This window comes from Seriola lalandi, unplaced genomic scaffold, assembly GCF_002814215.2.
Source record: "Seriola lalandi dorsalis isolate HSWRI2012SDOR001 ecotype SW California unplaced genomic scaffold, Sedor1 jcf7180002054777, whole genome shotgun sequence".
Taxonomy (NCBI): Eukaryota; Metazoa; Chordata; class Actinopteri; order Carangiformes; family Carangidae; genus Seriola; species Seriola lalandi.
In genome coordinates, this window is record NW_019525330.1 from 359,381 (window position 1) to 385,679 (window position 26,299).

At 40.4% G+C, this 26,299-nt stretch overlaps 1 protein-coding gene across 1 annotated transcript in view; it reads left to right on the forward strand.

The window, feature by feature from the left end:
• The first annotated feature begins 7,468 nt into the window (after positions 1 to 7,468).
• The window catches only part of insra (insulin receptor a), a 52,162-nt gene continuing 33,331 nt past the window's right edge, over positions 7,469 to 26,299 (forward strand). Inside the window, exons 1-2 of the mRNA XM_023425364.2 lie at positions 7,469 to 8,713; positions 17,707 to 18,255. Coding sequence (XP_023281132.1) covers positions 8,614 to 8,713; positions 17,707 to 18,255 — 649 coding nt within the window. The 5' untranslated portion in view covers positions 7,469 to 8,613. The remainder of the gene's footprint in view (positions 8,714 to 17,706; positions 18,256 to 26,299) is intronic.

A 26,299-nucleotide genomic window follows, 5' to 3' on the forward strand; every position in this document is an offset into this window, starting at 1 on the left:
AGGAGAGCTTTGCAAGATGCCGTCGTTACTTTTATTATTTTTTTTTTTTTGCATGTGCTGACATGCTCCTACATGCAATTGAGGGTGTTCTCGCATCGCTTTCACTCTTGCATTTGAGAGATTAGTTTACCCAGACATGCAGTGAGGACTCACCAGCCCGTCTCTCAATAATGGGACATTTCCTTTTACATTTAGAGCAGTCTGCTTCACTGGAGTTTCCTTCTCTCTGCTGGAATATGATGATGTACGCAAAAGTGTCCAAGTGGAGCAGCAGGTGTTATGTGGTCTTAACCTGGGATAGAAGAGATAATAATAAGGCTCTTAGCCATAATCCATGCCCATTGTTTCCTGACGAGCCCTCTAACAGCTCTGGGCACTGCGGTGGATTTAGTTACGATGGATTCATCAACACAATGGTGCCTCTTATTGCGCATCCATAATAACCAGCTACTGTACATACTGTGGCATGTGGGCTTCAGTGATGCAGTTGACTGTGTAAGAGACACAACCACCTCGCTACTGTTTTAATATCACACTGTGATGTTTCTTTCCTCCGCACATGAAGACTTGTAGACACACGCTTGACACCTAACTTTTTCCCTTGTAAAACATTCATGGTGCTAAAAAAAGGAGCGGGAATGCTTTAACTTGCGGCCTCCAGTGATTGTAGCTACACAACACATCAACAAACGGCAGGTTCCAGCTTTCCGGGAATTAGAGGCACACGGCCTTGTCAGGATTAACAGCTCTCTGGCAGCAAAAGCATTGGGCATGTTTTAACAAGAGCAACTTTACCGAGCGCTTTAGAGAAGGTAGCTGTTCAGATCACTTCCAAGGCATGATTGCGAGCGCGGGAGCCCCTCTGTTTCCCTGTCGTTTTATTTGCGCTCGTGTTGGAGATGAAAACAGGTCATGTGACTATTTGGGGGAGCTGCTGGAATGTATTGTGATGCAGAGTCGCTGTCATTGCACATTTACTTTCCAGGCTTCAGTTAGGTGCATGAGAGTGGAAGAGTGCTTACATGTTTGAAAACTGGCCTCCTGGACTTGGCTGGAGGCCAGACGCAGTCCACAGCGCCGTTACTATAAATGTGAGTGTCCATTAACCTCAGAGAAGGAGTGCATCCATCAAGCCCTGCCTCAAAACTTAAAGCATTGTCTTTGCAAACACTGGAAATGACAGCAGGAAGAACTCTTTCTTTAGAGCAGTACACCTCAAACCCCACAGACGCACTGGGAAGGGGAAGTGGGCCCAGTGGTGGATGTCCCACTCAGCCCTGACACACGGCAGCATCTTTTCCTGCGATGGAGAAGTGTAGCACGCTGGCGTCTAGGAAGAGCCCTGGGATGAATCATGCGTGAACCTCATTGTTCTTCCAGTCAAGCAGGTCTGTGTGAACCTTAGTTTGTCACTAACCTCTGCCACAATGCCTGCTTTCCCATGTTCTATATGCAGCCCACCAATGTTTCCTCATATGACTTCCTGGCACACGTGGTTGATGATTAACTCAGGGATAGGTGTGGGCCTCCGGGCTGTTTCACACACACCAGGACTCATGCATACAAAACTGCGACTTTTTCCTCCAAGGCCGCACTTAGAAAAATATGATCAATTTTAAACTCTGCGTACGTACCTCTCGCATATCTCTCACAGCTCTTGTAGATACTGTAGACTGACAAACAATAACCCCAGTATGTCACAGTAAGTTCATAATGAGTGAGTCAGCCTTATCATTCTGAACCCTGATCCTGTTGTTTTTGCTGTCGCATTCAAACAGGGTGTTACCCACATCCCTATATGTTGGAATAAGCTAAAGGTTACATGGCAGTTTGTGGCTGTTATTAATACAGCTGCAGGCAGCAGGCGTTTAAAGAGAGTGGCAGAAAAGTGCAGCTTCAGGCTTTTATGTAAGAGCACTTTAATCCCTCCCTGCAGTGAGGTGATCATTTCCAACAGATTTATGTCATTACAGAGAGAGACACAATATAAACTAACACACCTGTGCTGTGAGTGACAGCTAAAGCACCACATCGGTGGGTTTTGCATCTACTTTACGTTTTACTTTATATTCCTACCATTTTCCACAGCTTTTAAATGATTATGTGCCTCATCATGTGGTTTTGCTATTTTTATCTTTGAGGAAATTTCTTCCACCCCTGTGTACAGTATATTAGATATGTGGTCAACAAACGAAAACATGCAAAACCACTGTTATGGTCCTTAAAGTCTTTACAGGAAATTAGCAACCATCCCTGAATCAGATATCCGACAAACTCTTCATGTCTGCCCCATCCTTCACGTGAACCACACTGACGGCACTGACACACTGCGGCAATGCAATGAGACTACTCCGCTCTCGACACTTTGACCCGAGCCCTGACCCCAGCAGAGGTCAGGATTATGGGGTTGTCAGGATTAGAAGTCACAGCTCAGAAAACAACCTCTTTTTAGTCCCCAGCAACAGGCGACACTGTCAGCATTCAGATCATGTGTTTATGACTCATTTGTTTTTTGTTCATCTGAGCCTCAAAAACACATCAATAGTTCTGAGCCATAATGACCCTAATCTGACCAAAATAGCAAAGTAGGGTACGTACCTTGCTTTGGTCACACTGCTTTAAACCAAATATTGGAGACAATATTTACTGCAAATGACTTCACCCTATATTTGTATGGTGTTTATGACTGTTTTTAACGTCTAGAGCTAAAGGAATAGATGTTTTAAAATAAGTAAGGAAGCATAAATGTCCAAACAGTTGGATAATTGTTGGACATGCAACACATAAAACATATATAGTCAACAGTTTTTTTTTTTTCACTGCTTTTATTTTCTTTTATTGCATGTTGGGTAATTCTATTTCAATTAATTGTATTAAATTGTGGTGCTCAACTGTTTTTAATCTTTGTTATGTTTTGCATTCTTTGCATCTATCTATCTATCTATCTATCTATCTATCTATCTATCTATCTATCTATCTATCCATCTATCCATCTATCCATCTATCCATCCATCCATCTATCCATCCATCCATCCATCCATCCATCCATCCATCCATCCATCCATCCATCCATCCAAGGCACAAATTACTGAAGAAAATCTCATAAATCAAACAGTTTGTGTAAAACAATGCACAGCTGATGAATGTAAAGTGGAAGGTGGCTCTATGCAGTCACTCGCTATAGGCTTTAATCTCATTACAGAACCTCAGTCCTACATACTGTGCACTAAATGTGGGATTATGCTTAAGATATAGAATTCACAGCGGTGCAATTTAGCCCTGCTTCCTCTATAATGCAAGATGTTCCTGCATTGCATGATAGTCCTATCGGCTCAGTAGCTAATTACTGTTGTGCCGTTGGTGACCTTTCTCTCCCTCTTGTTGCCCTGTAAGTGGTGCTTGTTAAAAAGCCTGTCGCTTCGCTTTTCCTGCCAACATTTCAATCGTGTTGCTGTGCACACGTGAGAGTCTTCCTCTCACTACCCATTGTGGTAAATAAATTTGATTACCAAGTGCTGATGAGCTGCTCTCTTGTGTCATGTTTCTCTGAACTTCCCAATGAATCAATGGCTGCATCAGCCACAGAAAGTGGCCGGCGTACGTTCACACCACCTGCCTGCTCTACAGACAAACTTCAGACAGAGAATATTTCAGGTTTAACTGATGATTGAAAGTGCTGTCAGAGACGCAGCTGCACAGAAATCCTGTAAGAGCTGCCTTGGAGTTTTCCAGTAAGATCTATTTTAGTACAATAAACAACAGGACGTGATTATCTTGTACCAAACACGCTGCTGCTTTCGTGGAGGATGTGAACAGGTAGTGACTTAGCAGTTGTGACAGAGATGGCATTGTGGCACAAAAACAAGTCGGGAAGAACAATCTGATATTTTCAGCTCCGTCGTGAACAAAGTGTGAAATACGTAATCCCAAATGTTTTTCCATTATTAGGCCGTCTGAGTGTGAGAACCGCCGCAGGATCAAAAGGAGAATCAAGTGCTGTTTTTAAACAATGAACGAAGGATTTTCATTCCTTATCTTCCTTCTTCAGCTTCCTACAGTAACAGGGAATCTTCTTCACTTTCAAACGTGAACAGTAGGACCAAACCGGACCAGATGCAGCCACCCTTCACTCTTTACAGAGACAGAAATTAAAGGATTTTTAGATTAGGTCCTTTCCTCATAACCATTTGATCTTGAATTCAGTTGGTAGGTAGGTAACAGCCAAGTTAATTTATGTACATGTGACAAAATCCTCTTAGTTGGACATTTTGTATATTTCCCCCCAGTTTCTCTCTCTTAACCAGGTGTGTGTGTGTTTATACAAGATACAACCTGCAACTGCAGAATGTGAAGGAGAAATTTGACAGAAAGCTTGTGTTACGGTATTTCAAAACTGCTCCCATTTGGTTTTCACATCAGTTAAAAACTCTTAATCCAAAGACCTAAATCGACTTTAAAAACACAAAGTACTGTGCTTACATACAAAATGTGAAACCCTAGCTTACATCATATGCTCTATTTTCAGAGTACAGCCACATCCGTGTTTAAGTGCTTTTTATTGGACGAACATCAATAAGATGTGCGTTTTCAGGCTTGTAGTCTTGTTACTTTAACAAAATGAGGTGAGAAGTATCACATCATAACTAGTCATCTCGTCAACGCTGCATTCAAGGCTGCGCAGTAGGTATTGAAGGGCCCCATCATGTGACCTGCTGTAAAGTGGAGTTTACTGTATTTTTCTAACAATGTAACTACATTATCTTTGTTTGTTTTTTTTTTAACCAATTGGTTTCTATTTAGAGCATTATTTGTCTTGTTGATGAGTTTGTTGTCAGATATGTTATTTAGAATAGAATGGAATAGAATAAACTTTATTGTCTAGCTGACGCAGGGGATTTTCTTTAGGTCTCACCCAGAAAAATAAAACATAAACACGTCCACAATTTACTTCACGTGACATTAACAACAGAGATCTCACACATCCAAAACCATCAGTTGCATCACAAAGATCCAGAGGAGGACCTACAGACTGGAGCTTGTGATAAGATTGTGTTTGTCAACAGTGTCCAATTATGATTTGTATTCTGCCACACATGGTCACGTATCCTGTTGATCGGCACTTGTTTCTTTCAGGGAAGGGGGCCAGACAGGAAGTAATGGTAGCCAATCAGAGTACTGATCCATGAATAATTATATTATTATTATTATTATGTTGATGATCTCTAAACAGTCTGTTTGAATTGAATCAAATTTAACTGAAAGTGGACTGTTGGTGAAAAAAAGTTACAAATTTATTTACACAAATTTTGTAATAAAATTAGGAAAATATCCCTTTGAACTTGTTCTTATTATCATTATTATTATTGTAAATAATGTTAATTAACATAGGATAATAGAATTTCCAGGCTGCAACTAAGATTATTTTATTATTTTTTTTATTTTTAAGATGATGTTGCATTATTTGTTCTTATTTTATAGAATAAATGATTCATTACTGGCAGATTAAAGAAAATTACCATTAGTTACATCCCTAAAACTCAGGCTATCTTTTTTCCCTTTAAGTGCTTGTTTTTTCCAAACAAGGGTCAAAAACCTAAAGATATTCAGTTTTGAATTATTGAATTATTTTCTGTCAATATCAGTTAATTAACTAAGCTCTGACAGTTTGGATCTGCAGCACTGTTAGCTCCTCTCAGGAAGTCTGGGAAAGACCTCTTCTTACTGTATTTCAACTCATTCTAATGTTTGTATTTTTGGATTGTTTTATGTGTGTAGGCGAGTTCATACTTTGTGCTATTTGCTCATATCTTGCACTGAACTTAAACTTTAAAAAAAAAAATGTAAATCTGGTTTGAAGACATGGCTGAAGATCTGCAGTCACTGAGCTAAGAGACACTGACTTGTGGCCAGGTTCTGGTTTGGTTCTGTTGGAGTGTCTGGTTGGAAGTTTCTTGTATATATGAAATGTCGTAGTTGTAAACTTTTCGTCTTGCTATATGTGGTACAATAAATGTATGAGCATTGTCCCTGTTAATTAACAATGGATGAATAAACTATAATTTCATTAAACTGATTTATTTATTCATTATAGCTTATTCTCATCCTTTATTCTATTTCATTCTCTTGAATCCTATTTAATGGCGTACCTTTAAATGTTTTTTATTGTCCTGTTTTTCTTTTCTTGATGCATTTTACGCTTAATGAAAAGCAATTTGAATTGCCTTGTTGCTGACTTTATTCATTTTATTTCATTTTATTAATCTATTCTTTACCTAACCAGGAAGGCCACTTTAAAAACACAACATGTCTTGTGCCAGGGAGTCCTTGCCAAGATGGGCAAACAGAGGAGGTAAAAAAAAGTAAAAGGTTTCATATAAAAGTACAGATGGCAACAGTTTACACCACAAGAACATACAAAAACACAGAAAACAGACACAACACGTACAGAGATCAGGGGCTTAAAGAAGAATCAAGGCAAATAACGGCACATGTTCAAAGCAATGACATTGTCCTATAAAGACTGATTTTAAAATATTTTTAAACATATCAAGAGAGGGTAAAGATGCCTTGCAGCTCATTCCAAGCTTGTGGTGCGTGAAAAGAAAAGGCAGATTAACCCAGCTCTGTCTGATTCTGGTTTAAATTTGAAGAACAATCTCAGTCACCAGCACTGGCTTTAGATCACTTGCAAAATTAAAATCATTCCTGTTTATTAAAGATTTGGAGACAATAGTTCACGCTTTGATTTCCTCTCGCAGCTGGTTCAGCAGTAAGACTTACAGCAGCTAGACTACAAACATCACCACATCTCCCCTCCCTTGTACTGACCTCTCTTCAGGGGTTACCAGTGAAGTAGAAAACTGATTTTAAAACGATTTAATTTTGTTTTCAAAGCACTGCATGGCACCAGGTTACATCTCTGAACTGCTTGTCCCTTATTCCACCTCCAGACCAATCACTGCTCTCCACTTCACCCACCCAGTTCTGGACCAGAGGTGATCAAGCATTTTCAGTTGTTAATCCTAAATTATAGTAATAACAAATGATAGTTTGCCACTAACAATTAGATCTCCTCTGTCCATTTATATCTTCAAACCCATCTAAAGACCCATCTCTTTTCTTTAGCCGCTTAATAGTCATCATTAAGACAGGCCTGGACACACTCTGGGTTTTATCTGTTTATATTTCATGTGTTGTTTGTGCAATGCTGCTTGAGTTATGATTTTATCATATGCTCTTATTTATTATTGTGTTTTTATTTGACCATTCCTTTGTTTTTGTTTGATTGTAATCATCATAATTCAGTGTCTTTGTAAAGACCTCTGGTCAATTATGAATAAATTGACTTGATTTGACCTTACAATACAACTTACTGGTAGGAGTAACGGAATTACTTTTTTACCACCTGACAGTGGGATCAGTTTGTTGTGTAATCCAATAAGCTCCAGTCCGTATTTCCCCTGAAGCCCATCTGGCTCACTGGCAGGGTTTGTTTACTGGCGGAGAGGCTGGGAAGAAGGGGATCCTACAGGAGACTGTACAATCTACCTCTGTCTGTGGAAGAAGAAAAGGAAAAAAAAATAACTAGAAAACTTTATCTCACCCACTTTTCTCTTATTTAGATACATGCTGAGTCGTCGTGTCAGACAGCTGTGCGGAGCATGAACACAACTTGGAGCATACATTTTTTTTTTAATACCTGAATAAAAAAATAAAAAAGGACAGCGGAGTGCAGCTGAGCCACGACGAAGTCTGTCTGTCAGCTTTCCAGAGAGTCTCACTGAAATCTCTGCACTGACTGAGCAAGAGTTGTCGCTTTGGAGCGAGCAAGCTGCCCGACAAAAAAACCTTATTTCACAAGCAAAAAAACAACAACAAAAAAAAACAAGTCAGCTGCAATGTTTTGTGCTCGCTGGAGGACTTGAGAGGATTTTTGCGAAAGACACGCTAACGTTACGCCACGCATGCCACAACCACCGAGTCAGCAGCAAACGGCTCCTAAAACCCTCTGAATTAAGTTAAGAGGAGCTTTTACACAGATTTCCACGGATGCAGTTTTTTTCTGTGTGTTTTTTCAAGAACGTGCATTGCAGCTGCGTGGGTATGCGTGACATTCCTTAAAGTTAAAATTAATTGAGAGGGTCGGTGAAAAGCAGCGCAAACTTCACTTGTGGCCTGGACTGGAGTGGAGGAGCCAGGCTAGGCGGCTAGCTGCAGCTAGCTCAACCTTTAGCAACAACGTTAGCTTCTGCTCGGCCAACAAGTCAGTTTTTGCTTTTTTATTCCGACACTGACAAACTCAGCCGGGCCAATTTAATTAACCAATGCATTAAAAAAAAACTAAAAGAGCACTCGTGCCCCGTGCTGGTGTGTGTTGACGGTGCTTTTCCATGAGGTAGCTAACTTTAGCAGCAGTAGCAGTGCTAGCTTATGTTTGACTGAACACGTTGGACTCGATCCTCCGCCCATCTTCCGGGATGTCTTTTATTTATTTTTGTTTACCTGTTGGCCCACGCCGCAAAACAAAACCAGTTTCCTGAAGCTATTTCTCCTTTAGTTTGAACTCTCCTCCTCGCCAAGGATTATTGTGTATTTGACCCGGACTGGTGCTGGATGGTGTCTTATCCAGAGTCAGTGATGTGTCTCCGGACTTTGTGTTTTATTTTGACCGCTGTCTGCATTGTGATGAGCTGTCATCGAGTGACTGGAGAGAGTAAGTAACAATAATTATCACATTTTATCTTTGCTAACATTAACCATGTTACTTGTGTCAAATTGTTGTAATAAGTGGCTTTTTGCATCGAACGACTGCTTGTTAAGAAATCAGAAATTATGTAGTGTGCTAAGGACATAGAAATGATAAATTGCAGACACTCACATATAAAGAAATAAAAGTCAGAGTCTGTCAAATGTTGCACAATTTTCTGTCCATTGCAGGTGAGGGGATTAACACTGAAATCTTAATATTTACAGTTTCATTACCTGTGCCAAGACAATGGGGAAATGGATTAAATGAATTAATATCCCTTTTTATATTTTGATAGAGAGCCATAGACATTTAGGACCCAAATAATTGTAAGAATAATTATTAAGTGACACTACACCCAGATTCTAAACTATATGCAGTTTCCAATTGAATTTAATAGACTAAATATGAAAAATAAATAACCTACCAAGAAATACTATAAACAACAAGTGAGCAGTGCAGACACCCTGCTGCAGTATTGTCATACAGATTTTTTTGTTTTGTTTTGTCTGTGTTTTGTGGTTATTTGATAAATGCACGTAGGCAGCAAGTTCTAGACAGTCACTGCATTGAAGGGACAAAGGTTAACACTTATCGGCCATTTGAGTGTGCAGGAACTGTAAACAAAATGTTTTGTCCCAAATAAGTAAGTAGTCTGAGAATTTAGAAGAGCTAATTGGCCGTTATTTTAGATTGGGAAGCCTTGGCTTGTAGCTGTGGTCAGTGCAGGAATGTAACAATAAGCCCTCTTTACAGCTCCTGAATCCCTTTACATTCACCAGCCAACAAGCCTGGGTGATAAGAATGAATGAACACATTTGCACTCACCCGGAGACATTTTAATATTTCTCAGACACTGCAGTGGCTACACACACTCACTGTTCTACACTTTTCTTTTAGACAAATATCGGTTACACTAGTATGTAATGTATCGCAAACTGCTGGGATTACTTGTTTGTTTAAACAGCTGTATAGTAAGTGTGAGTTTTAAACAGAGATCAGTCTTGTAAACATGACATCTCCCATAAATTTTCCCATATATTAGGATTTTTTTTTATCTAATCCTATGATTCAGTGGAGGTTAACTGTGATTAATGGTATTATTTCTCAATAAACAACTCTTTATGTGGTTTCTTTACTGTCTAGGCTGTATAACTTGTACTCGGCTTTGCTTAATTGGAAGACCATTGGCTTGTGTTTAGTCCATCTCATTATTTTTTTTTGAGTATTATGCTGTGAAACTTACTCTCAAATATTGATTACAAATAGCCGTCAGGTAGTTTAATTTACCAAATTAAAGCAGATTTAATATCAAAATAATGCTGTAATGTAGGGACGTAACTAATAATTATTTTCAGTATCGATTAATTTGGCATTCATTTTCTTGCTTAATCTTTCGACCAATGAAACATGAAATAACGCTGATAAATGCTCACCACGATACCCTGCAGCACCAGGTGACGTCATTAAATGTCCTGTTTTGTCCAACCAATCATTCAAAACCCCAAAATATTCAATTTATTCCAATTTAACACCAAGAAAAAGGGAAGTTGTCACATTTCAGAAGCTGGAACCGTTACATTTTTTGGCATTTTTGCTTGAACAATAATGATTCATTGTTTATCAAAAAAGTTGGCGCTATATTTTTCAATCGATTAATCAACTAATCATTGCAGCTCTCCTTTAGAGCCGCCTTTTTAGGTAGTTTAAATGTATTTGGCAATATAAGTTAACACAGTGTAGTGTGATAAACATGAAATAAAAAGGGATGATTTTTATAATTATCACTCCAAACAAATTCTTTCAAATATTTGTCTATAAAGGAGAGTGCATGTCCTTGTACGCTGCATTAGTTCTGGGCCACAATTTCAATGCTTTTATTACTATTATCACTCCACAAATAAAATTAAATTGATCTAATGCGTTAATCCATCATTTTACTTTCTGTTCTTTGTGGAAAAAATTGCTTCAATGTTTGTGCTGTCTCACAAAACTCTTGAAACAAGCACATATACACAACAAGCAGTGTTTTACTAATTTCAGTCATATTAACAGGAGCTCCTCCTCCTCAGCATAAAAAGTTTATCCACTGTATGTGCACACAGTATGTAGCTTTAAAACTCATACTACTACAGCACATGGTCGTAGTTTGATTTTAAGAAGTGCTCTGAGGGAAAGGAAAAGCAAGAGCTCTCTCACCTTTCATCAGATTTTAGCGAGGGGCAAATGGAGCGATGTCATCAAACCAGTTTGAGCGAGAATTCTAAGACATAAATCAAAAGCAAGTTGTGTAATTGCTCTGCAGCCTTCGCCCTCCTCCTCCTCCTCCTCCTCTCAGACTTGAGCGTGAACCACAGAAGGGAAGAGTGGAACCTGGGCCTCACACTGGCTGATTTCATAAGCTGGACTGACCAGTGTCGAAGTCAGGAAATCTTCTGAGCTACTCGTTGGTTGCCGTCCAGCTCAGCTTGATGGAAAAATTCACTTAATAATGGAAGCTTATATTTAGTTGCAGTATTAATCATTGTTAATTTGTTTTAGCATCAACTGGCGGTTCAAAGTGGTACCGCCACTTTGTCCATGTAACCGCATTGGTGTTTTTTTTACATATGGCATATTTCATACTTTCAGCTGGCCCCAGTTTGGGCCTCTCATGTAGTAACATCACATTCGTCTGTTTAAAAAAAAACAAAAAAAACAAGTGACTGCTGAGAGACCTAATAATTGGTGTTGAACAACACTTACTGCTGTTCTGAAGATATCTCTGAACTCCTCAAACACTCTTCTAACTGCCTGGATGAAAAAATATTAATCTGCAGGGGGATGAAAAAGATTGCTAACCTGTTTCTCAAGTTGTGCCACTATTTCTTGACAAAGACGTTTGCTGGAAATGACGTATATGTGCTCAATTTCTACAACGTTAAACAATTAAAATTTGACATTTTGAATATGCCGCTATTTCCTGAGGTTATTGACCTCTTGAATGTTAAAGTCTGGCACATAAGGTGCATTTGGTTTTTATTTCTTTGTGTTTAGTAAATTTTAATATGTTCAGGTTATTTGATTTCTGATTTGCAAATTTTAAGAAATATTGTTCTTTTTTATACTTATACTGGTACTTGTATTTTATTAAGTTGTTATGTGTATGATGATATTGTCATATGTCATTTACAACTATAATTACTGGATAGGAAGCAAATGCAACTTTGGAAACGGGTTAAAAATCAGTTAGTGTATTTTAATGTCCGTCCATTTTCAAACATCTCTGGTAATTGATTTATGTTTAGAAAAGAAAAAACAAAAGTGTTGCCTTATGAACCCTTGAATGTAATGGTGATACATAATAGGCACAAGCTGTGGCTAACGTTCAGCTTGTTTCAACTCAGGTTCTGTTCTGAGGTCTCAGGTGGATTGGTTGTCAGACTGCACTGTATTGTTGTGCCGTGGTAACATGTCACTTTATCAAGAGTGTCAAACAGCAGGGGCTCGCCATGAAGCCAGCAGCAGCCCGTTGTTGAGCACCACTCGGGCCACGGCAGGTCTTGTAGGTGGGCAGCTATCCAACGACCTGGCGCCCTTGATTTATGCCTCCCGACAAGGAGAGCAATTGTAAGGTGATGAAACTGTCACCTCCCAACCACCTCTCCAAAAACACTCAGACAAAAACACTGCCACCATCGCTGTCTCAAGTACCAAAGTCATGAGTGCGTTTGACATGAATACAATAGAATGATTTTTCCACTTGTCACCCTCAGAAATGGCCGTCTAATCCGGGTTGACAGGCTCACGTTTGAAAATTATATACAGCTTGAAAATGGAGTAATCAGACCCACCTTCACTCTTTCACTTTGACCACACAGACGTCTGACAAGGAGGCCTTGTTGTGTCAGATCTTTACCTTTGACACCGTGCCCCTGTTAAAAGGAAATGCGCTTGTTATTGTGCTCTCACACGTTAAAGGGAATGATTACCCCACTGCCAACGCAGTCCTTAAAGCCCACACAAATTTTAAAGGCTTTTAAAAGACTGATATGTATTCTGACGCAGCCTATGAATGGAGACTTACATTAGTTGTTTCTGCAAGACTCATGCCAGTTTAGTGTCAAATTTCTCTGCTGTCTCACAGGGTTTCTGAAAGTAACAGATGTCCTAAATTTAAAGTGAAGAAAAAAAATGATAGGCTTCTGATTTTTATTTTTATATACAATGGCTTCTTTTGCAAACCAGCAAAGAGAAAAATGTGTAAGCAAGAGCAGCTGGTGGCAACTGAATCACCAAATGATCTTTGGTCCAAAGCCATTTATCCACAGGATACACATCACACAATCCCAAGAGGGAACTCTGTGGTTTTATACGCTCCCTCTTTTACTCGATTGTGCTCTATGTAAAGGCAGGGGCCTGAATTACTTTGGTTTAATTTATTCTTTAATCTTTTGTACTGTGTGATAGGGTTAATGTGCTGGGTTCGCCATGTCACCCTTACCAAACAGCTGGCACATTTGATATCCTACTCTCCCCCTGCTCCTGCTTACAAGACATTCATAGGAGAGCCTATACTGTTTAGGTTGGACTTCACCCTTAAGCAATTTCCGAAGAAGTCTGTATCTGTGAGCTGTAGTAATGTCACTTTCTAATTGCTATGATATCTAATCCTGTGCAGCTGAAGAGATGACAAACCTCTCTTATTTAACTCTAATTGCAGCCAAGAGCCTTTCAGAGTTAAATGCTGGTATGCTGTCTTACTAGACATAGCCTTGAGATGCAACAGTTGTCAGAGATTCAGCTTTTTTGACTTTGATGTGAACAAGAGTAAGTTTGATATTATGTCATTATTTCTCCAATTCAGAAGAGTGTTATTAAAACTAGTTTTCGGTGTTTACAGTATGCCTTAAAACTGTGTAATGATTAGGTTTTACAACCCTTCTTGGAGTGGATTACATCACATGTCAGTTTGGAAACAGTGTGCATGTATCTTGGTGACCTCGGCATTTTGTGGATCTGCGGTTAGTTTAAGCCTAGGTTGGAAAACAACAGAACAGCGAAACCTTGAAAAGGGAAGTGTTGCAATCACTGAGAGTTTGTGTTCCTGCATGCTTATTGAGGCCTCAGTTCTCTGCGAGGCCCAGCAATAATATACATCGTCAGTCTAGCAACCTGTAGCCCACCCCCCAACCCATCCCCCACCCACCTCCTTCACAGGATCAGAAGCGTCAGTGCCTGTTGATGCTTGCAGCTGCAGTGAAAGCGTTGTGGATTTGTACATTATGCCCATGAGCACACAGTGGACAGATGGTGAAACTCAGAGTGTCTAGAGCGGACTCCTTTTTAGTATAGATATGTACAGTACTCAACACTTATAGTTCAGTACATGTTGATTTAAATTTGGGACCATCTTGTGACCCAGGCCTGACTTACATCAGGCATTCACAATGGTATCTATCTGGATTTATTATCAGGACGACATGTCATCATTGGTGTTGCTTTTACACTTGCTATTATGTGATCTTGTTTTCAATTTGTCTGCATCGCGGTATATGACTGACTTGGAAATTTCACAGCATATTACTCAATATGAGAAGAAGTCCGCTGTCTGTTAACATTTTAATCTTGTGGCCGTGTTTTTCCTCTCATTTGTGATCACAAGTTGTATGGATTTCCTTTACACCTGATCACAATCTGAACCAGAACAGCTTCAGGTGTCACCCAATGGCTCATCTGGCTGCATGCATTTATACTTTGCAATAAGGTGCATTTTCCAGATAAGATGTACAGATACAGATTGTTTTCTAATTAAATGTATGTAAATTAGGCCTTAAAGTTAAAAGTTAATAAGCAAAAAAAACGTTAATAAGCGGACCTTGAGTTGGGATTGTTGTACCAAACTATTGTTTCCAAGGTCAAGAATAAACCGTAGTGATCGACCGTAATAGACTGTATTTTTTGTGTTTTTAAACATCACTCTAATACATTTCTTTGCCATACATAAAGCACTTTCCACAACTTGTCAAGTTAGTAGGATTAATTGATTAATTGTTGGTTTTGGGCCTTTCATGGGATCTGTTACCCATGATAAAAAGACAAAACAACACCAGCCCTAACCTTTAAACTTTGATTTTAAGCTCCCTCCTGCCTGGTCATTATCCATGCTGATACTATTGGCAGGTTTGTCTTTACCCTCAGTGTTGCTGAAATGGCAAACCATCATACTACTCCTTTTTAATTAACCTTAAAAGTTCATCTGTCTCAGAGGAGCCAGCAGTGCTAGAGATTGATAGAATCTAATAGCATCAGTCAATAGAAATCTGCTTCTCTAATGACTCTAATTGACAATTCAGAGCACTATTGCTGTGTTTGGCTGTCGGGCTCAAAGTAAGTGATGTATGGACAGCTGGAGCCAGCCTTGTTGCAGTAGTAACCTTTGTGTGTTTTCATTTCCTCAACAATACAGGGAGCATTTAAATTCTGGGAAGCACCTGGTTTGTTTTGCTTGAGTTGTGTCATGTCATCACGGACTGAATTGATAACTAAGCTGCCCCACTCTAAAACAACAAAAAAAACCCTTTTTTTTCAAGAAAGTTCCTACTTCTGCCAAAGTTTTGTTCCTAAACTAAGTACTCACACATGGAGAAGCCAGAGCGGCCAGTTCTTTCTCTGCTGCCGCTCTAAAATTCCTCACTTACACACCAGGGTTGCCATGTTCCAGTTTCCAAAGTGAGCCACTATCGGTACGGCTGGAGTGTATTAGATTCTCTATTGGGAATGTGGAGCTAAAAATACTGGCTAAAAGTGTACACTGATAGGAGCCTGGACTCACCGCCCTGTTATGATTCGCCTTCCCCACAGGGTCACTCAGTGCTCTGCTGGCTGACTTTACTGCAACTACAGAACCACCGTCCCCTCGTGTTGTACACGGCCTGCATTCCTTTGTTCATTAAACAGCTTTGTTTGACTGTGTGTGGGGTCTTGTATTAGGAAGAGGGGGATCCTTTGTAGTTGTAAATGTCTTCCTTGATGGATCTACAGTAGGCTACATTTGGTGCACACTCCTCTGGCAGTTACTGTCAGTTTGATAGGAAATGTTTCATTTGGAAGTGGATGTGTTGAAAGTACAGGTTTGTGGCATGCCATTCATGCTTACAGTTCGGCAATGCTCCCAAGACCACAAAGAGAGCTGCGGATCTAAATGTAGTTTAAAAAGAAAAATGTACTTTTTGACGAGCCAAGCTGCTTTTAATAGGTTGCAGTTTAAACCCATGTTAGGACATTTAGCCTGTATTTTAAACAAGCCTCAAAGCTGTAGGCTGGACTCTAGATAATTGCTGCAAAGTGAGCTTTCGGGGTAAGGTCATGGAGTGAAAAGCTTGTTGTTAGGACACTCAGTGATTGGACACACTGTGTGTGCCGGTTGTCTTGTACTGTTATGCAACAGAAAGTGTAAAACGAGCTGCTGCCATAAAGAGGTGCACGCCTACCTGTTATACCTCTTCTCCACATGGCTGACCACTTGGCCTGATGCGCCCATCTCAACGGTGGGTCGCTTGGTAAACAAATACAGTCCTCTCACCAGGCAGCACACCTCCAGCTGCACCCATGACTTGTGAACTGTAAAACCGGGGCTGGAATGTCCCACGATGCACCTGCATAGGAAAACGTCTTTATGACCATCATTACTTGTGTTATGTCACACAAAGCATATGCTTAAGAGGTTGGCTGACTTCCCGAAGTGAGAGAGCTGAGAAAATCCTCATTACTGTCAGCCTTTCTCATGCAGAACTCCCCGAGTTTGATATATTTTGCAGAAAGTTCCAAGATCACTGCACTGTAGGATCTACAGCTGCAGTGCGGTTGACATTGCTCAAGAGCTGAAACAATTAATTGATTGTTTGATTGGTTGATTGAAAGAATCTGTTGATTAATTTATTTAGCGAACACAAAAGGTAGAAAAAAATTATTGTTCAACTCTTGTTCTAGCTTCTCAAATGTGACACTTTGCTGCTTTTCTCTGCTCTGTCATTATAATTTAATATTACAAGGTTTTTACTGGTAATTGAACAAAACAATTAATCTGAAGTCATCACCAGCATGGGATCTGATCACCTGTGCTAGGGTACTTTTTGGTAGTCATTATACTAAATGATTAATTGAAAAAAACAAAACATTCATCTCTACTGCGTCATTGTGATACAGTAGAATTTGAAATGACTGAGACTGAGTGAATATTGTAACCTGTCTGTGCAACAACATAGTTATGGTATTTCTCATCAAACCAGTTCATGTGTCTGGGTGAGGACTGACAAAGCCACAAATCTACTACTGGTGCAATACACAAGCATTAGTGCTTCAATTCCCCTCACAGACAAATATTTTTAATGCATTAGCTAATGTTTTTTATGGTCTTGAGTTACAGAAGCAGCTCCACAAATCAACTGAGTGTAACCAAGGATGAGCACAGCCTCACGCTGGTGACAGCACTCCATATTAGACAGTGGCTCACTGCCAGATATGTGGTTGCTAAACAAAATGTCAGTGAAGATGGTCTGGTCTTCATCAAAGGCAGAGACAAAACCACATATTTTTCAGTAAAATATTCCCTCTAATTACCAAAAGATCTATTTTTTTCTCCTCCTTGAGACTGTGTCTGACTTCTTCAACCCTGTTTTTCCAGTTTACAGAGCAGACGTCTTGCCTAACGCATCAGTCACATTCAGAGGTTGTAATCTGCCAACAACTGCAGCAAATTAATTGTCTTAGGGAGAGGAGTCTTTGTTCACATCCAAGAGTCGTATTTCCTGTCCACAATGCAATACTGTTTAGTTACCCATAAGACTTTACTGTACATCTCAACCTCTACGCACAAGATTGTTTAAGCTTTGTTTTTACTAGATTTTTTTTCTTGTGAATCATACATGATGGTGTCTAGTTTCTAAATAACCCGTGTCTTTCCATTCTTGTCTCTTCAGTTTGTCCAAACAAGGACATCCGGAACAATGTGACCAACCTGCAGTCGCTCGAGAACTGCACTGTGATCGAAGGCCACCTGAAGATCTTACTCATGTTCAGGACCAAGCCAGAAGATTTCCGGGGCCTCAGTTTTCCCAAGCTGAGAGTGGTCACAGACTATCTGTTGCTCTTCAGGGTTTACGGCCTGGAGAGTCTCAGCGACCTCTTCCCCAACCTAACAGTCATCAGAGGCAACAACTTATTCTTCAACTATGCCCTAGTGGTGTTCGAGATGCTCCAGCTGCGAGAGATCGGCCTCCATAGCTTGATGAACATCACTCGAGGGGCCGTGAGAATTGAGAAGAACCCGGATCTCTGCTATCTCTCCACTCTGGACTGGTCCAAGATCCTAGACTCAGTGGAAGACAACTACATCATGGCCAACAAGAACGACAGAGAGTGTGGAGACGTGTGTCCAGGGGCGGCCATCGGAAAGACCACTTGCCAGACGACAACCATCAACGGACACTTCAGCGAACGCTGCTGGACGCAGAACCATTGCCAAAGAAGTAAGCAGCCTTTTGTAATTATTCTCTGACACTCATGAAATAATATTTGACCTCTGTTATTACTGATGGTAGAACTGGAATCTGCACACAAAAGCATTACCACCTAGCACTAATTCAGGACCATTGTACTACAAACCACTGTGTCTGTTATTTAGCTTACCCTCATTGATATAAATGGGGCAGACAAAATGTTAGAAACATTTGTTGGTATAATTTCAATATGATTAATAATAGATCATAGCTTTTGTTAGTCTACGTTTGCCCGACACATATTTTAAATTGTTCCTGTAGCAAATGTTTTGAATTGTGTGACTGAAATGTTAGGTTCCCTCTCATGGTCATCCTGATGCATGACTGTATGACTGTCCCGGATCAGAGCTAAATACCACGAAGTGCTAAAACGATTTATGGCTAATTACATTTTGACTGATGAGCTCTGAGGCTTGGTGACTAAATGGTTTATTGATTAGTTGGACAAAAATCAACACACCAATCGACAATGAAAATCATTAGTTGCAGCTGTAATATTATCAACATTATAAAACCCTTGAAACTCACCATATCAAAGGGAAATTTTCTGTTGAAAAATAAGGTCACCTTTCAACCTTTTATCTTGCTTTTTACATGCTTTCCAACCCATCTTATGGTCTTCATCAATAGATGGGGTTTGCTCAGTTATGACTCATATTTTTCACAGTTTGGTTTCTAAATTATGTTCAAGTTGAGCTGTGATGCTAAAAGTCAATAAAACTTTTCCACTTCATTTAATTTAATGAGAAACTACATCTAATACTTATGATTAGATTTTTTTTTTTATTATTCCCTACTGTTACTAGTACTGTAATATGAATTTTTGCCAGTGACCAGCAACAGCTCCTTGTGCAGCTCTTCTAAGCTACTTTCCATCAACACATCATTATTTCCATTCCCCTTTGCTTTTACCACACGTCTAACCAGTCTAACGTTTACAGAATTCAACTCTCCATTTGGACCAAATAAAACCTGATGTGGGTCACTGTTTAAAACAAAAATAGTTCTTTGTTTGTGTCAGAATGAATGATGAATCGCAGCTTTAAAGTTGATTTGCCAAAAGTTAGTTGTGTCCCGTTTTAGTAATGAAATGTCAGATCTGTGTCATGTGCTCAGGTTTAGTTAAGTAGGCCAGGTTCAGTGCAGCTTGAACCGTACTCTAATGTGACGCAACGCCTCACCAGTTAGTCTTTGAATGTTTACTGTCAATAAACTGTAGTGCTGTTATTGCTCATGTTGTGCAGAGGAGGTAAAGACGATGATGGGCACAGTGTGTGGCTTTTATTGTAAAACAACAAGCCCACCCATTTCAAACCTCATGCCAAAAAGGTTCAAGTTCGAGTGCAGAGAAGAATTTTGCGCATGGGTGCTGTCTGAACACCTTGGCTCGCACCATTACGCAACACTGCATACATTAGCTTAACAGTTCTTTTGAACCAGTTTCTCCGCAGTTCTGCCTTTTCAAGCTCTTAATAATGCTTGTTTGGTGTAGCGGCTACATGCAGTTTCTGTAGAGCTGAACAAGACCCATCATTATGCTCTTCAGTCCCCTTGCCGTTATTAGCGTTACAGTTTTTTTTTTGCATTTCGCTTGAAGTGAATGCTCATAGTCATCACAAATCCTTGAAGACATTTGCAAAATAGGCCCAGAAGGCCTATTGTCACATTGTGGTAATGTGGTGAATGTCAAGGCGGAAGTGTTATATAAAAAGTCTCACGGCAGATATGATTTCCTAATTGTGTGCCATTTTCTGTCGATGAATCAACACCAGATGCCGACTGGCAAGCACTGATCTCCAGTCATGGGCTTGCATTCGGCACGGGCAGGGCCTGTGGTCTTGTGGTCTGGGACCTGCGGTTTTTTGCCTACTTTCACTAAAGCATGAAAAGACCCGTTAAGCCCCAGCTCGAACCACAGGACAGAGTGCAAGGCATTCGGTGTCCTCTTCAAATGTTCCCTGTTTGTGCTTTTTATAGACCAACTGTAGTTCTTAAAGCAAGCTGCTTGTTGCATTCTTTCTCTCTGTTGGTCTGCTGCTGTTGTGACGGTAAGGATTCTTTTCACAGGGCTTCAGCCTAACTTTTTCCACCAGTAGCACTGGTGCACCCACTGACAACTTTTAGGAGGACCAGCACAAAATTTAGGAGCACCACTTAAACTTACAGACAACGCAACACATTCAATCTTTTTCCATCTCAACAGTATTACTGATAAATGCTCCGGTAATAAATAGACAGTTTACAAAAATAATAAACAAAAGGCACAAAGGGAAGTAGTGCTTTAAGAGACAAACTAAGTTAAATAGAAACATAGACACCTAATAATAAATTTACAAACCAAAATATAAGATAACATAACAGGAATTTAACATACATCATTACAGCACAGCCATTACAACAAAACAAGCAAACAAGGAACTCCCTCTTATTTGCCTCTCTGCCCCCTCCCTTCAGAGCACATCCCCCTGAGAGCCACTAGGGCCAGGCTCCTCTGAAGGCCAACCCTTGTACTTGTGCTGTCAAACTGTTTGACCCTGACTGCACCACATCTGTACAGCCTCCTTGGCATCAAACTCTTCCAGGCTAGTTCCCTCAAGACTCAGTCTAATCATAGATTCCTTCAATAAAAATGACATCTGTAATTGTCGTATAAAATGAAATGTTATCTGGATTTACCATGTAGTGCTCAGTCATGCTCTTCACCTAATATGTGATCTAACCATGTTAAATGTTTCTGTTTCTCTCTATTGTGCCTGGGGTGAGGCCAAAGATGAATTTCCAGCTGTGGTTATAAATGGTCACTATTAGTAATTTTACTTAAGGATGTGAATAGTTCTTCCACCACTGCTCTTTTTTTTTTCTGATTTAAAAACATATGTTTTGTAGCCTGATACTGTAATTAACTTACCGTGAGTGTTCGCATGTCGGACATGCCTACCAATCAAAATATTCACTGCCGTCCCTTGATGCAGGATCTGTGTGTAGACTATCTCTTATTCTTTGGTTGGCACGTCATTGTCACCGTCCATCATGAAGGACAGAGAAGTGAAATCCTTCTGATCTTCTTTTTCAATGAATCCGTGAACTGCTTTGGCGTTGCTTTGTTGTTGCTTGTCGTTGCTGTAAGTCAGGTTCACTTGAACTTGTGACCCTTGGATTTAGAGAATGGCAGTTATTGTTATCGTTGTTATTATCATTTCAGCCTCTTCTGCAGGTGGATTAGTAGATTCTTGTCTTGGAGGTGCTGCAATTCAGTCAATGCATTTGTCTCTGCGTAGTTTTCACTTCATGCTGTTGTTGTGCTTTACAAGTTTTTTCATGTTTAAAGTTTGTGTTTGGGTCTGCAAACGTAGTTTTCACTGAGAGCAGTGCATACAATACATGGCGTTCTTTTCTTTGCAATATCTCAACCACGTTTCAACTGCGGGAGCCGTTCTTGTCGGAACAGTAAGTCTCTGCCTTTTCAACACAAAATCACCTGTTGATTCCTCTGAATTGTCTCATCAGAAACTGTAGTGTCACAGGAGGGTCTGAATGATCGCTCCTTTTGAAAAATGAATCTATTGTTTCATTGTCAACTAAAAGCCCAATGAGAGGGACAGTAGTCATGGACACAGGTAAATGACATTCTGTGTAGAATTGACACCAACCCACGTTGGTATGATGGTGAACCTGTAGCCCCCTTCACTGTAATCTCTTTCTGTCACCCACACACACACACACACACTCACACACACACACACACACACACACACACACACACACACACACACACACCGACACACAGACACACACCGACTGTCGCTCCCTCATGGTTTCTCACATGATGTACGATGATAACTTCTAAAAACAAAACGACAACAGTAGTTACTAGTAAACCTTTATAAAACTTACAAGCACCACCAAATGCAACTAAATGGGCGCAGTCTGAAGCCCTGCTTTGCACAACTTGTTAATGTTCATGAATAAACATAGATACTACATCTGATGCCAAAAATAGCATTTTAGAAATAAAAGTAACCTTTTACCTTTTAACCTTTTCATGCACAAATAGAGAACTGAACAACTGAAAAATGGGGATAATGTTATACTTCAAAACCTTTGTATTGCAGAGGATAGGCAGTGGTTAAGTGCAGTAAGTGCCAGGGGTGACTGTAGGTCACGCACACTTTCTGTAGTCTGCCCACCAGCAGAAAACAAAGCTGCAGAACCACGAGACTTGGCTTAGCTCCCATGTTTGGAGTCACAACCCATTTCCCTTCCCTGCTTCTATAACAGGGGTAATTTGAGCTTCTCCCAGAGCAGCCACCACTAATTTCCCCCTCCTTTTTACACCAAATTGGGTGCGTCCGTTCAGCAAAGTGGCAAAGCAAGGTTGCAGGAGATGCTCATTATCAAAGCTGATTAAATTTGGCTACAGGCACACACAAACACACACCATGTCGACAGCTGTAATAGTAGCAAATACAAGGCATCGTCCTGAAGCATCTTTGTCATCTTTGAAATTTTGTACAAATTCGGTCCCAAGTATTAGCAATGCACTGACTTACATTTGGGTGCTTGCCGTTACACAGTACCAATATGATACTTAATTATACGATTATAGTTCTAACAATGACTTTATTTTCATCAGACGTTCCTCCCTTTTTGACCGTATAAGATTTAATGTACAACATGATACTGTTGCTGCTTTTTAACATCTAACTATGTGGTTTCCTGAACAAACATGGCACTGCCACACATTTCACTGAAATGCACCTTGTAACACATTAATTCATGTTAATGTACACTGCATTATCATCTGTTTTCATCTACCATATGTGACACGTGACACTTTCACTTACCACACTGCTGCATGGTGCTGAGAGGTGTCTGCGAGACATTTGGGCCAGAGTGAGGAACTGCACTTTGTTAACCCCCCCAGTACTGCAGTGGTTTGTCCTCCCAAGAAGTTGTGGTCTCCCCAAGGTATGTCTTTAACTGAACGGCAGCACCCACTGGTGCACTGCTCAGTGATGTTGATGCTTGCTCACCTGCTATCTCATCAAACACACTGTCCAGACTGCTGCTGGCCTGGGTGTTGCGTAGCTTTCTGGCAGGTGGTTCTCCAGGATGCTTGTACTTGTCTGCCTCTCCTCCACCTTCTACAGCTCAAGCATCACCGTGTCCTTGGCCTGTTTGTTCTGCATGGACAACCCAAAATGTGTGACCACATAGACTGTACACACAGACCATACACGACAACTGCACAGAACAAATGTTCGTATCACTGTCTGTTTCAGAATATGTCCGGGCCTTCAAAGACTATTTTTGAAAAATCTATTTTTTAAATCTGTTGAAAAACAAAACAGGCCTTTATTTCCTTTTTAAAATTGAGTTGAAATTATGACCTGGTGTGAAGGGAATTATTACTGTTGAGTCTGTTTTCGTTTTGATGAAGTACTATTTCTTACCACCACTCTGTTAAAGATAATGGGCATTTGATGATGTTTTGGTGATGCTTTTTGGCTCAGCTTTTTTAGCTGTTAGGATGTCAGCTGTTAGTCTGAGCCCTGAAACAGGCTGGCAGCTGGAAATGTTGACTCTGATTCAATAAGAAATCAGGGGTTTCCCCCTTGAGATCTTGTTGTTTCCACTGCTGAACTGCACTGACAAAATGTCCATCTGTCCATCAAATGTTTCTTAAATTTTGTATATTTTTCTCTATTAAGTGTGTTGGGGCATTTTATGTCTTTGTTAGAGAGTTGACAGTAGTGACATAACAGGAAATGAAAATGAGGGGATAGAGAGAGGGGGACTGATATGGAACAGACTCTGGGGACGTTGTGGTTCATGGTCAGTGCCATAAAACCCCTGGGCTCTCAAGGTTGTCCCTAATCTTGCATATATAAAGTCATCATCTTATTCAAATTTAGGGGAAAAGGGAAATAGTATGAGGCAGTTTTCTTAATCATTTTATTGCACACAAGTTGGATTACTGTGAAATGAAATCCAATGGTGTTATCTTTATTGTTTTTTATTTAGTTCATTCAATTTGTTATAGAATAGATTTTTACTGTACCTCTTCAACTTTGTCCTGGAAGACATTTCATGTGATAGACATAATGGGAACAGATGCATTTTTAACTATATAAATTTGTTCAGCCCTGCAAAGGAATAATTAAAAAGTCTTAAATTTAATTTAGAAAAGTCTTCAATATTTTCTCTTGCCTGCCATAAAAGTGAGATTGTTGTGGCAGTGGATTATGCACACGGGGCGTTTCAGTCTCGTTTGTGGAGTTTCAGGTCTACTCTTGTTATACTTTGAGAAGCAGTGACAAAAGTGTGAAATCATAATAAATGATAATGGGCCATATTGTCCCTGCTGGTTTTCCATCTTCATACTGTGGCTGGTATGATTGTGAAATGGGTATTAAAATGGATTTATTTGATATTAAAAAAGTCTTTTAAGAGTCTGAACTTTAACTTGATCAACCCTGCAGAATCCCTGCTGGAATAAAACTGGCTAATAATCAAATCAGGCTTGTGTTCTCTTTGTGGAGCAGTTTCTGTTGCAGGCCCTTCATCAAGCTCAGGGCAATATACTGTAAATGAGCATGTATTTCCCAGACGGCTAGTATTTTACGCTCATTATTAAAAGTGATCTTAATTATCTACCCTCTGTCAGAGATGAGACATACGAGGGGGGGCGGCTCGTCCTCCTCAGCCACCGCAGCAGCTTTCACCAGTGTTTGGATCTGTTACATATTTAATAAACTCCCAGAAGATGGAGAACTGCTCTTATCAGACACCTCAACCTCTGATGGGTTGGGACTTTCGACACGTGTAGCATGTGTCCATCTGTAGCCTGTGGGCAACAGGGGCAACTGTTTGATGGGGGCTGTTGCAATTGGGTTATTGCTATAAATCACATTTTAGTCAGGTCAAGTGAGGATCCTGTGCCACACCTTTTGATATGAAGATCCTAAATTTACTCTTGGCTCATGTCACATACATCTGTCCACCAATCACAAGATGGAGTTGGAGATTTGTCATGGTCAGTGTGTGTGTGTGTGTGTGTGTGTGTGTGTGTGTTTGTGTATGGGCAACACTGACATGGATTATAAATCACACAGGGAAATAACCTCTGTGTGCGTGTGTGCACGCACAGACGGAGTGGACAGCTATTGTTTAGTCTTGCTGCTAGGAAACAGGAGAGTAACACTGGTGTAATCGTGGATATGAACACATCAGTCATTCACTCAGGCTGTATCGGAAGGAAAAGCGAGGTCACCAGTCACTACGGGGGTTAGAGGATGGGTCCCGCCTCACCGTTGACCCCAGCTGTTGCTCTCTGTCGACCTTGCTGCAGGTCCCGCACGCAACGGCCAGCGCTGGCGCCACCACGATCCTTTTCCACTCCGAACAATGCTGGTCATAGAAGTTCACGGAGCGTTCTTCCCAATTGTTTCCTGTCTTTGTTGGTCTGCTTCCTCACTGAGGTTATGAATGGACACGGAGGCCTGGAGTGCCGCCTCAGTAGCAGCAGACACTTTTATGAGACCAGAATACTGATGGGTGACCTGTGGAGGTCAGCGAGGCAGGAAAGAGGACAAAAAAAAAGCTGTCTGTGGGGAAATAGAAGGATATTGTAGGAGGATATTGACTGAGCTTTATTGTTTTGAGATGGAAGTGACCCCTGCCACGACAAAACTTTGAAGAAACTACAGTCGTATTGTGTTGGTGTCACTGGCTTGCGTTCATTAGTGGCATTTTTTACTGTAGGTCACTTTTTACCTGCCAGTGGTGTAAGGACGCTGCTCTTCGGTGTCTCTGACATGTTGGGGCCCGGTGCGAGCCAATCTCAAACGCGTGGTGGAGTTTGTGTATTCATTGCCTGTAGCACTGCCTCTAAAACATGAACTGTGTTTGAAAGCCAAGCCAGCCTTGTCCTTCTCCCATCCCATGAATCATTCCCACTGTTTCTATTTTTGTCATGGCCCCCATTCATTCCCTGTCCTCTATATAAAATTCA